Source organism: Phodopus roborovskii, unplaced genomic scaffold (assembly GCF_943737965.1).
Source record: "Phodopus roborovskii unplaced genomic scaffold, PHOROB, whole genome shotgun sequence".
Lineage (NCBI taxonomy): Eukaryota > Metazoa > Chordata > Mammalia > Rodentia > Cricetidae > Phodopus > Phodopus roborovskii.
Window position 1 is genome coordinate 4,877,709 of NW_026126418.1, and position 12,423 is coordinate 4,890,131.

Below are 12,423 nucleotides of genomic sequence, written 5' to 3' on the forward strand. Positions count from 1 at the left end.
AGGGGCCTTTCTTTGCATATTGGTGGCTTCTGCACTGCCAGCTCAGGATTCTATTGATGGCAAGATATTTCAACAAATTATTTTTAGAGATTTATGTGCAGACTATTTTGTTGGCATGTGTGCAGGTGCCTTCCATGTGTGCCTGGTGCCTGTTAGGGGTGCAGTTAGGGGTGGTTGGGCCCTGGGTCCTCTGCAAGAGCGACACGTACATGCTCTTATCTGCTGAGCCACCCGCCCAGCCCCTTCCTGGATGGTTTTGTGTGTTGGGGTGCTGTCCTGTGAGGGCTGCAGACTGCCCTGACTCACGTGGCTCTTGTTGCATGTGCAGCCCTAGGCCGGGAGCATCTGGAAGCGCTTTTTCTCCCCTATGACCTGAAGCGGCTGGAGATGTACTCTCGGAACATGGTTGATTATCATCTCATCATGGACCTTATCCCAGCCATTTCCCGCTTGTACTTCCTGAACCAGCTGGGGGACCTGGCCCTGTCGGCTGCCCAGTCAGTAGGTCACCTGGAAGGAACTTCGTGGGGCAGAAGGGAGGACACTGGAGTTGTTGGCGCTAGGCCTTTAGTTGAGTACTTAGAAGGAGCTTTGTGCCTTTAGCTCTGGCAGAGCTGATGGGTGGGTGGTCCCTTCTCCCCCTCCAGGCTGAGGTGATAATGTAGCTGCCCTTGGCAAGCAGCTTGCTGCACTTGGGGTGCACACTCTCCTGACCCCACTTGCTGTCTTAGTTAGCAGGAGCCCAGGCTACCCTGGACTCAGGATGCAATTGTGAAGTGGTGTTTGTCAGGACAGTGTGAGCTCAGTACGTTTCAGGAAGGAGCATTTCTTGGTACCTTCGTAACAGGATGCAAGAGAAGAGACCAAATAAACACTGCTGCTCCCTGATTCCTGCCAGATAGCTTCATCAAAAGAGGCGGTTCCATTCTCGGGGCTCTTTTAATGGGAAAGGCCTGTCTTCAAAGCCACTCCAGTTGATTCTCCTTCCGCCAGGCTCTCCTCTTGGGAATTGGCCTGCAGCACAAGTCTGTGGATCAGCTGGAAAAGGAGATTGAGCTGCCTTCAGGCCAATTGATGGGGCTTTTCAACCGCATCATCCGCAAAGTTGTGAAGGTAACCTTGGTCCAGGAGTAGGATTTTGGTCTCTTTCCACTAACACAACACTAAAGAACTACTCCTTGTTTTTAACAAGTACTAAAACGTAGATGTATATTTGCCACACACACACACACACACACACACACACACACACACACACGGTGTGGGGTGCGTGGGGTGGTATTGAAGTGTCAGCCAGTGGCTGTGAAGGGCTGGATTCCTTCCTAAAGACACCACTGTTGAATTTGGTATATCCCCAGCCTGTTCCTATGCTTATAATGTGAGCATCTCTGTTCCTAAGGTCCGGAGCATTGCTTTGAATGCTTTTCTTTAAGATAATAAATGCCTTAGTTAGCAGTGAGTGACTGGCCCCTGCTGCTTCTGCATCTTTTCTTTGTTCGTGTTGTCTTTTTAGCTGTTTAATGATGTTCAGGAAAAGGCCATCGAGGAACAGATGGTGGCAGTGAAGGATGTGGTCATGGAGCCCACAATGAAGACCCTGAGTGATGACCTGGTGCGTCCAGCCGAAGGCTTTAGGAGCTCTTGTGTTCCCTGTGCCTACAAATGTCACCATATTGTCCTGCACTGCTTCAGAGCTGGTCCGGCAGGCTGGACTCCCATGCACCAGCATGCCTGTCATCCCTGTTTTCCCAGGCTAAGAGGCAGGAGAATTGTCCAAGATCAAAGCTAGCTTAAGCTGCTGTGTCAGTCTGGGATACAGAACAAGACTTTCTCAAACAACTGCAAAAGCTGGTGTTTGGCACTAGTTTAGCTAAGTGGCATTCTGTAGGCCTAAGCCGTGTAGCTCTCACTTTGCGCCTCCCACTGAATGTGAGTGTAGGACTTGAGTGGTGATTGGTGCAAACATTGATTACCCTTTCCGTTAAGTTTTCAAATGTATACTTCATGGGTGTACATACTGTAAAGCTGTGAGAGCTGCTTGTAGTATTCTGAAGATACCTCAGTGGGGGGGGGGGTACCTCCTTGTCACGCCCTGCTTCTCCTTCTGGGCCCTGTGAGCTCCCTGTCTCTGACCCCTGCTGTCTGGCTGTGGATCTCTGGCAGGATGAAGCCGCAAAGGAATTCCAGGAGAAGCACAAGAAGGAAGTGGGGAAGCTGAAGGACATGGACTTCTCTCAGTAAGGCCCCTCCCGCTCACAGGAAACCCAGACTTCTTCCCTGGTCTCCACGGCCTACAGAGTCTGCTGTAGGAGTCTCCTACGCCATGCCTTGCATGCTCAGGGGCTCGTCCAGGAGTATCACAGCTGGGGACTTCCAAGTCTGTATTGATTTGCCTGGATCCCAGAGTTGTGCTTGCTGTCTTGATCACTTGGGTTTGTGTTACTTCTCCGGCCCCTCCAGGAAGGGGATGTTGAGCAGAATCCACCATGGATAGCCCCTTCTCCGTATTTGGCTTTTGCCTGTGAGGTTTTGAAAATTGTTTGAAGAAGGGGTTCTACCACCTATGCTCCCTGCTCAAGAATTCTCAAGGCCTTGTGGTCCCTAGAGCTTGAGACGTTTCCTCTCCACCTGCCCAAGGGCTGACGGATCTGACAGAGATGGCGCTCAGGCCCTGCCCTGTAGCTCTAGGCCCGGAGCCACTCAACTCGTCTGCAACAAGATCATTGGTGATGCTGGCGATTGGGCAGACGGGGGCGGCCAGGAGGCCATTTCAGGGGATCAAACTAGTTGTTGCTTCACTGGCCCCTGGTGGCTCCTTTCCCCCAGCCTTCATGTAACTGTTTGGTCTAGTGGGGCTACAGCTCAGGCCTGGTCATAGCCTGTTGCCTTGTCTGCAGTTCCCTTGCCACTGCAGCTCTCCCTGCGTCTCCTGTAGGAGGTCTGCTGTGGGCAACTTGCCACTTTCCCATTTTCTCTTTTCTGATGGGCTTCAGTAATCTCCTCTTTTACAGGTACATCATCCGTGGGGATGATGAAGAGTGGAATGAAGTTTTGAGCAAAGCTGGGCAGAACGCTTCCATTGTTAGTTTGAAAAGGTAAGAGCCTGTGATGGCCCACACACATCCAGTAGGCTCTGTAGCTTTTCCTGGGAAGTGGGAGCAAATGCTGAGGGAGGCACCCTGCTTCCCTCCTTCATCCAAGTTCTCCAGGGCCACCTTAGTGGCACCTCTGCAAACCAGGCAGCATGGTGGGCTTGGGTCTCTTCTTTCCTGTACTCACCACAGGCCAGGGCCAAGCTCCTGGAGCCAGCCTGAGAGAGCAGGCTGCTGCTGTATAAGCCTTGGAACAGTTGGCACCTGTTTCTGTTTTTTTTTTTTTTTTGTTTGTTTGTTTGTTTGTTTGTTTTCTTTAAGCCAGTGAGGACAGGGCCAGAGTTGGGTCAGGTGTGTCCACTGCCACTGCAGAGCCTATCATTTGAGTCCTTCCTCTAGGACAGTAGTTGTCAGAATCCTGGGTCTTAAAGCTCTTTTCTTTTTGTTGCTACTTCCCATAACAAAAATTAAAAACTGAGAAACTGAAAATATTTGTTTGAAATGAACAATAGTATGAGCTTGGATTTAAGCTTTTGGCAGTGGCTTTGAGACCTTGGGACAGGAGACCATTCATTTAGTGCTCTGAGGAGAACTTGGGCTACTCTGCAGATGCTGCCCTTAGTTAGGTTGGACCTTGTGATGTGGTCACAGCCCTGCATGGAGCCTGCTGCCTCTCACTGGAGGTTTGCAGGGAATGTGTCGGGGGTCAGGTTTGTGGGGCGAGGGTCAGTTTCGAGAAGGCAGTCTGTGGTATTGCAGGTCTGTGCCGCTAATGCTTTTTGTTTCTCTCCCTGGTGGTGTGGGGTTTTTTTTCTCCTCCAGTGATAAGAAAAGAAAGTTGGAAACAAAACAAGAACCCAAACAGAACAAGAAGTTTAAGAAGAGAGAAATGAACAACAGAAAGGATGCAAAACTGAAACGGAAAAAGTAGTGAAGCTCGAGGAGACACCAGACTCATGAGCTGTGTTGGCCTGGGGCCGGGCAGCAGTGTGGGCAGTAACAGTAATGAGTGTTCAGCAGAGGCGGGCCTGCCCATCGTCCATCTGTGTCCTCCGGGTCTGAAGACTCCGAGTCTGCTTAGAACTTGCCGACTTGGTGGGTAGGGAAAGCTCTGGCATTGCCAAGGGACTTGCTACTCGACCCCAGGGCCACGGTTTTACGCTTTCAGGCTTGTTCCCACTTCCGGGATGCCGCACTGGTTTCTCCTGTCCCTTCTGTTCCATTCCTGGCTGCAGCAGTCAGCTGTCCTCAGTGTCTGAGGAAAGCCTGCTCCCTTAGGTAGGCTGCAGCGTCTGAGCCCCTCAATGCCTTTTGGTTGCCTCCTCACTGGGGAGAAACTATCAAGAAAGACTCTTGCCAGCAGAAGTTTAGAAGCAGGGGAAGATTATAATATCTTTTTTAATAAATGACATCATAGGCTATTTGCCTGTGATGCTTATAAAATTCCCATCTGTGGAAGTTGCATGCTTCCCTGTTTCTTCTGGTAAGTTTCTCCAGCTCAAAAGTGGAGGTCTAGGGATCAAGGCCATGGGTGTGCTGTGTAGCTAGAGTTCCAGCCTAGGTACCTGTGAGAGATGTGGCAGGTACCCAATGACGCTGTAGTCACCTCAAAAGCTAGCTGGTTCCTGCTGGGTTCTACTCTTCATCCTGTTCGTTAGAGACAGAAATTACCTGGTGGCTTCACACACGCCCTGGCCCCCATGTTTAATGTTGTCTGCACCTGTTTGTTCAGCACTAGCTGACAGAAGTCTAATACACAAGTAGGGAAGGAAGCTTCTAGACCAACAAGTAATGAGCGTGTGGCTCACCCTGTGGGAGAGGCTCTATGTCCACCCGAGGACTGCAGGGGAGCTTGCTGAGGAGCCAGGAAAGGGTCGTTTTCACGGTTTTCTTGGGTAGCCCCCTACCCCCAAGCCTGCTGTTCAGGGAAGATTTGAGAGCATGGCCAGAAACCAGAATGCAGGTGCTAGCTGAGAAGAGTTGGATAGCTTGCACCCTGCCTGGTATCCCCAACCCCTAAAACTGTCCATTGGCTCTGTCCAGGCTGCAAGGCCAAGGTTGTAAGGCTGGGCCTGTGTGAGCTTGGACATGGCTCTCCCTTGAGCCTCTGGGATCTCGAGCACTGTGTGGTTCAAATGCCACAGTTAAGAGGTAATGTGGTAGCTGGGCAATTGGTGGCCCACACCTTTAATCCCAGCGCTCGGGAGACAGAGGCAGGCTGATCTCTTGAGTTTGCGGCCGGCTGGCCTCAACTTGAGTTCCAGGGCAGGCTCCAAAGTTACAGAGAAATCCTGTCTCGAAAGAAGAGGTAATGTGTTTATGAGGGCTTTAGTGGGTTAACTTGAGAGTAGGCCTATTGTAAAAACCTGCTATGCCTTAGATGAGCCTTCTTGTTATGCGTGGGGAAGCCACCCTGTTTACAGAGCCACTACCAATAAGGCCCTCCTCAGATTCTGCCTCTCAGTCTTGGACTTGGCAGTTTCCAGAATTTCTCCGTGTGTGTGTGTGTGTGTGTGTGTGTGTGTGTGTGTGTGTGTGTGTGTGTGTGTGTGTCAGTGCTTCTCTGTATAGTCCTAGCTGATCCACCTGCATCTGTGTGTGTGTGTGTGTGTGTGTGTGTCAGTGCTTCTCTGTATAGTCCTAGCTGATCCACCTGCATCTGCCTCCCCAGTGAAGTTAATTTTCTAAAAACTATTCAGCCTTACATACGTTGTTACAACAAAATGACATGTAGCTTCACCTTGCTCCATGTCCAAGTGGGTCACAGTTGAGTGGTGGTGATGGTACTCCCATTCCAACCATGAGGAACAGTGGGTTGGGAGGGAACAGGAATTGCTTAGAACAACAGTGGGCCCAGTCTCCCCTGGTCTAACCAGGGGTGCATCTTTGAGGTGATGGAATGACTGCCATATTCTAAAACAAGCCTAAGCTAACCGGACACACATGGGTGGCACAGCCCGTGCCTTTGTCGCTGGAGTTGCTCAGCTCTGGGTAATAATTGTCTTGGGCAAGGTGCTTCTCGATTGACCAGGACGGCTTCTCAGGACAGAAAAGGAAGCAAATTCCTCCACCTGCTGTGCGCAGTCAAGGTCCTTTTCAAAGCCTGTGTCCTAAGCAGGTCTCACAGTTTGTCTGTCTCAGACCTGGAAGGGCATGCCTCCTTCAGGCCTTACCATCTGGCCCCCAACAGAATGACATCTTAAAGCTCTTTCCTCTCAGGAGTGTTACTCAGGGCCAGCTCTGCATGTTTCGCCAGGATGGGAAAGATAAGATTTGGACAAAGAGAAGGTTTCTTCATTGTCTCCCCACCCCTAAGCTATGAGGGGCTGATGCCAGCCTGTTCCCACTGCTCATCTGGTCCTGGCATTTCCAGAGGATGCTGGAGTGACAGACGGATGTGTGTACTTGTGCTGAGGCTAGGAGAAGGGGCCATGAGATGAATGACAGTCACCCTGGGAAAATGACTCGTCTAAAGCCATGACAACCTAGCAGCGTGTGTGGACCCAGAGAGGGTATGGGTCTGGAAGACCTTTTGAGTCAGAGGAATGATCTCAGGCTACAGGGAAGGGAAGGGCTTGCCTTGGACTCTGTAAACAACTGCTTAACCCAGGGATTGTGCAAATGGAACTTTCTGGCTCGCCAGCCCTTCATCTGCACTCAGACTCCTAAGAAGAAATGAACCCAGCTTCTTGCAGAAAGCATAGTATCAGGAGAGAGGCTAGAGCTTGGGAAGACCAGAAGCCTTGAGAATCAGTGTTTGCCTTGGTGGCCCAGGATTGGCACTGGTGGCTTCTGTGTTGGTACAGGGGTCTCATACCTGCTGCATACATACTACCTTGTCTGCTGTCCCTGGGTGCGTTGCAGATACACCTACTCCTGGTGACCCAAGGAGTTTGCTTCTTCCCGTCTAGCTGCTAGTAGTGAGAAGCTGACAGGAGTTGGCTCTTGTGATCTTGAGTAGCTGCCCCGGGGTAAGTAATCATATATTCCTGTTGCTGTTTTTCCCCTACAGAAATGTGTATGTGAATGAGGGTAAACGCACCTGTATGTGTGTGCAGGCCAGAGTACATCGGGTGTCCCAGTCAGTCCATTTATCCCCTTGAGAGAGGGTCTCTTACTGAACCTGGAGCTAGCCCGGCAGCTAGCTAGCCCCAGTGTTCCTATTTCTGGCCCCCACAGCACTGCCTGGGGTTATAGGGGTGCACATTACACCCAGTTTTTTTATGTAGGTGCTAGGGTCTGAGCTCAAACTCTTTATGTTTCCACAGCAAGTGTCCCATTGAGCTATTTCCAGCCCCAGGGATATTTTTAAAAAATTATTTTAAATATTCATTTAAAAGTGTGCCTATTATATATAAAACCCCTCATTTAATCCTCCCAACACCTGTGCAGAGGAACTGGTTAGATCCAGATTGTAAGCACAACTGACTTTTCAGCTAGGGACAGCTCTGCTGGAGGTGGATTGGTCAGGCACAGACCCAGGAGGAAGGACACTCCAGATCTCATGCTGCACCTACACAGGGTTGTACAGAGGACAGCATCTCCTTCCTGTGGCCCACAGAGGGCACTGTGGTACACACCTACAGGTCACCCTCACTGCTGAGTCCTAGACTGAGGCTCAGCCACTCTGCCTAGCCTCTACCTCAGTAGAGCTAGGAAATGTGCCTTTCCTGCGACTAGTTCTTGGAGTCTTTTTCTTCCAACTGGAGTGCTAGGATGCTACTAAACGGTAGCCCCTTGGGTTCAGTTCCCAGTGATCTTAACAAGAAGTGGGGGTGGGTGGTATCTTTCCTAGCCCAAGCTGGCCTCGAACTCCTGATCCTGCCTCTACCAGGTGCTTCTCAGACCATGCAGTATGGAGCTGAGACAGGTCTGCAAACACTGAAGTAGCTTTCCTATCTCATCCTCCTTATGGAGAGGCCTGGGCCAGAAGGTCAGGAAAAGCTACAGATGGGCCTCCCCAGTCTCGGTCCTGTACTAGCCCAATGACACACATTTTCATCTGCCTTATTTCCCAGGTGAAGAAATGAGTCTATTTAAGGACAGTCAGATGAGCACCTGGGCAAGGGAGTGGATGGCTATACACTGGCTCTATTGTAGGGTCTTTCTGCCCAGTGACATACACTCAGCTCTGGGTTCCCCATGGTCCAATGGGCTCCTCTCCAGCTCTAAACTCTAGGCAGTCTTACCAAGAGCAGATGCCACGGCCATTGTTAATGAGTATTTATTGTTGATAAAACCATAGTACATTTACAGTAAGTGACAACATTAAGGTATAGTTACATACAGTATCATACAATATTACAGCAATAAAATACCACTCATTCTTTTGTACATCCAGCACAAGCAGCCGAGTTGAAAATATTTTCCAGAATTGCAAGCCCCAGGGGCTTTGATGAATAAATAGTTTCTAAGGTAGTTGTTCTTGATGCTGTCCCAGCATCTGTCCATAAACAGGCCAGAGGATGGGAAGCCAAGATTGATTGAGGGCAGGAGGGGGACACCCTTTCTCTTCCACCAAGGCCCTGTCCTTCATGTCCACGAGGCACAGATCCCAGTGAGAAGTGTGCTCTTGCACTGCAGTCCTGAGTGTAAGGAACCTTGCACTTGAGAGGAAAGCACCAGTGCCTGAGTCTCCAGACACACTAGAGCTGGGGGGGGGGGCTCCCTAGGGCCTACCTCTTCACTTTGGCTGCCAGCTGTAGCAGCAGGAGCTAAGGTCCTCATGTTCCTGTACCGTACCCCATTACACCCTCAACTCAGAAGCTCTTAGTTCAGACTCCAAGTTAGTAAGTAGTCTTGCAGGGAGATCCACTACAGGGCCTGTCTGCACAGATGGCTGGGCCACCAGCCCTTTCAAAGGCACAGCTTGGGGGACAGATTTGGAGAGCCTTTCCTCGGGTGGCATTTAGGAAAACATACCAGCTACTGCATTTAGTGGCCTGGGGCCCAGGGTAACACAATCCACATTCAGAAGAATGTCCATGCTCCTCACGACCCCAGTCAGGTAAATGGGGGAGCTGGAGCCGGTGTGGATAGGCTTGCTGAGCCACTGCAGGAGAGGACATAAGGTAGCCCTCAAGATGCAAACAATGTCACATTCCCTTGGCAGTTACTGCTTGAGCAACAGTCAAGTGTGCGCCCTGCCTATCCAAGGATCAGTCAACACCCCAGAGGGTTATCTTGGGGGAGAACAAGAAGTACCCCCATGTGCCTAGCTCCAAAGGGCCTACAGGCCTCCCTCACTGAGGGTGTCACTGGTGGCTGTGTTCCTGGCCTTAGCAGACCTTTGCACACCCACAGCTAGCAGTCACCCCCCTGCCTCACACTCGGGAGGTGACGTAGACAGAGTTCACCCGCTCAGCCAGGGTGCTCTGCAGGTCCTGGAGTGGGTCCAGGCCCTGCACCTTGCTGCTTCGGCCATAGATGAGCTGCCGGAAGGCGTCCTGCTCCAGCAGGGCCTTCATGTGCTTGAGGAAGAAGCCCTCACAGAACAGGGCCAGCTCTGGGGCGTTGTGGATCTGTGGTAGGGAAAGAAATGAGACCCGTGGTCTTTATATACTACTCCCATCCTTCAGATGTCCCTGTCTGCCTCTGGAGGCCACCTTCCCTGCTGTGAGTATCTCCTGGGAGTGCCTGGGTAGTTTCCTTTTCCTGACCTGTGTCACAGATGACACCTCTAAGAGGTAGTGACTGTACTGCCCACACAAGGTCACAGGAGTGTCACGAGCAATGCTCCAAAGCTGTGCTAATTAACAAATACCAAGCCCTGCCTTTGAGTGTGGCTCTGAGCATGGCTACTGAGTCCCTCTCAGGTGTTCTTGGAGTAAACCTGGGACAGGGAGGATAAAAGCCAAGGAATCAATGAGACAAGCCAGGTGGACTACTACTTCCTGAGACCTAGGAACACCAGCTGATGAAGACACAGGGCTGGCTAGTCTTGGGAGTCTTGCCAAACTTGCTATGGGCTGGCGGCTTTTTGCGAGCAGCCAAATACCTTAGGTGGGCTTAATTTAAGTAGGGGATGGCTGGCTTCATACTTCTGAAACAGGTTTGCATGGAAAGACTGGAGGATGCTACTGCCCCACACAGAAACCAGGGAAGTGAAGAAAGTAGCAAGACAGCAGCTGTGTTTCAGGTAGGGACCTGAGCCAATGTCAGTGCCACCAGGGACCAGTAACCCCAGCTGGAGCTTTAAGCTCCCTCTGCTGCCTTCATGTGGTCTGCTCACATGCATTTCCTAGCCTGTGCTGTGAAGGGACCCTGCATTGTGGTGGGGAGTGGTTGGGTATCCCCAGCCCTTACCTTGGCATATTTGTAGGTGTTGACTGCACTCTCCACACTGAGGGTCTGGGAGCACAGGATCTCACAGTGTCTCTGCAGGGCATCCAGCTGGAACAGGTTGGCCGCTGACAGCAGCTAGTTAGGGAATAAGTAGGCCCCTTGGAATGAAAGCTTCCTAAGCCCCAGGGCCCAGCCCACACGCTAGATTATCTGAGAAGAAGAGATGGTGGCCTGAAATGATTCTGTGAGGGGTGTGAGAGGTACAGGATGGGTAACAGATGTGGGCTACAAGTTAGGGTGTTTACCTGTATGAGCCTGAGCTGTGTGCTTTTAGCCCCTAGTGAGCAGGAGGCTCAGCCACTGCCAGTTCCTCCTGGGCTGAGCCATCCTGCTGAGTTGTACCTTTCTAACATCAGGCATGGCCAAGAAAGCTGGGCTTGAGGGTGTGACCTTACTTCTGGTGCATCTTGAGATCAGGGCTGAGACCTGAAGGTCTGGGGATTCTGAGCTGCATACCCTGCTCTTACCTGCAGGATGTCAGCAGTGGGGATCTCCATGGACTCTGTTCCTCCATAGTAAAGGTACTGCATCAGCATCTGCAGTGGAAACAAACCCGTGTGCTGTCAACTCTGCCACCCTCTGATGCCATGCCATGACAGTGAGCTTTCCCTGTGAAAGCCCTGTAGCCCAGGAGGGAAGGTGATGTACCTTAAGTCACTCTGGGTTCTGATCCCACAGCATGGATTTCTTATACCCCATACTCCACCCTGGCAATGTGCTCATTGCTTCTTTTGTACAAAATTTATATTTGAACCAAGTGCAGGCAGTGGTGGCCCATGCCTTTAGTCCCAGTACTAGGGAGGCAGACATCTGAGTTTGAAAACAGCCTGGTCTACAGAGTGAATTCCGGGATAGAGTTACACAGAGAAAGTGTCTCAAAAAACCAAAAACAAAAAGTGAACCAAGTTGCTGGTACATGCCTATAATCCCAAATTCAGGAAGCTTAGATGGGAGGATTCCTTAAGTTTGAGGCCTACACTGAGCCACACATCACCAGGCCAGACAGGGACATCCCATCTCAAAGCACAACAAAAGTATAAAATGAATTCTACATATGGCCAGGCATGTTGGTACAGGTCTGTAATTCAATGCTGAAGGGAGATGGCAAGTTCAAGGCTAGTCTGGTCTACATAGCGAGACTCTGTCTCAAAAGCCAAACAAGTCTATGTGGAGCTAAGGGGTGAGTGTACTAGGGACAACTGTCTAAGCAGGCCACATTCTGATACCTTGGCAGATCTCCCCAAGAAAGGAAGTGTTCACTTTGCTGCCTGGCTAAGATCTGCCTGGGGCTCTCAGGAAGTGGGTTCTGGGATTCCATGGGCAGGCCCAGGAGCGGGCAGCTACATTGAGTTCTGAGGTTTATATCACAAATACTGCCATTACTTTGAAAAGGAAAACAATTCTCTGTGGTTGGCTGAAGAAACAGCCCCAGCAAGGCACTGGCAGGCGAGTGAGTAAACAAGGCTCCAGCAGCCACAGTCAGACTCTTAGGACTGGCCCTCAGGCTGGAGAGGCACCAGAGGGTCTAGGAGAGAGCCTGACAGCATGTGGGCTGCTCAGCCAGGTACTGGCAGGCTCTCATCAGGAAGCCAGGCTCCCATGGCTTCTGCAGCCCCAGCTGGAGCCTGCACAGCCTCCACACAGTGGCTCAGTAGTGTCAGGAGTAAGTCTCAGATCTGGGATATGGTCACTCAGCTAGGACAGAGGATGTAACTCAGTGATAGGGCTTTCTGCTAAGTTTAGTCTCCAGTACTACAAAATGGAAACTCCCAATTTCTTATACTACTGATATGCTGGAGTACTAAGTTAGATGGGCCCAGGGGATCTGTGGGATAAGACAGGTAGGTGTCCTAGCCCAGATCTGAACAACTGGCTAACACTGGGTGAGGAGCTGAGGGTTAACATTTCCAAGGCCTGTGTGTTCCACCATGTTAGGCCTACTGGCCCCATTTGCCCTCATCGGGAGCTATCAGCCTGTCCTGGCACA

At 51.0% G+C, this 12,423-nt stretch overlaps 2 protein-coding genes across 2 annotated transcripts in view; one reads left to right on the plus strand and one right to left on the minus strand.

Annotated features, from left to right (window-relative positions):
- Nucleotides 1-4,511, plus strand: part of Nat10 (N-acetyltransferase 10) — a 35,681-nt gene extending 31,170 nt beyond the window's left edge. Inside the window, exons 23-28 of the mRNA XM_051184055.1 lie at nucleotides 329-501; nucleotides 994-1,113; nucleotides 1,514-1,612; nucleotides 2,164-2,237; nucleotides 3,012-3,095; nucleotides 3,915-4,511. Coding sequence (XP_051040012.1) covers nucleotides 329-501; nucleotides 994-1,113; nucleotides 1,514-1,612; nucleotides 2,164-2,237; nucleotides 3,012-3,095; nucleotides 3,915-4,023 — 659 coding nt within the window. The 3' untranslated portion in view covers nucleotides 4,024-4,511. The remainder of the gene's footprint in view (nucleotides 1-328; nucleotides 502-993; nucleotides 1,114-1,513; nucleotides 1,613-2,163; nucleotides 2,238-3,011; nucleotides 3,096-3,914) is intronic.
- A 4,630-nt stretch (nucleotides 4,512-9,141) lies between these two features.
- The window catches only part of Abtb2 (ankyrin repeat and BTB domain containing 2), a 154,824-nt gene continuing 151,542 nt past the window's right edge, over nucleotides 9,142-12,423 (minus strand). Inside the window, exons 15-17 of the mRNA XM_051184056.1 lie at nucleotides 10,904-10,972; nucleotides 10,398-10,511; nucleotides 9,142-9,613 (exon numbers count right to left, since the gene is read on the minus strand). Coding sequence (XP_051040013.1) covers nucleotides 9,416-9,613; nucleotides 10,398-10,511; nucleotides 10,904-10,972 — 381 coding nt within the window. The 3' untranslated portion in view covers nucleotides 9,142-9,415. The remainder of the gene's footprint in view (nucleotides 9,614-10,397; nucleotides 10,512-10,903; nucleotides 10,973-12,423) is intronic.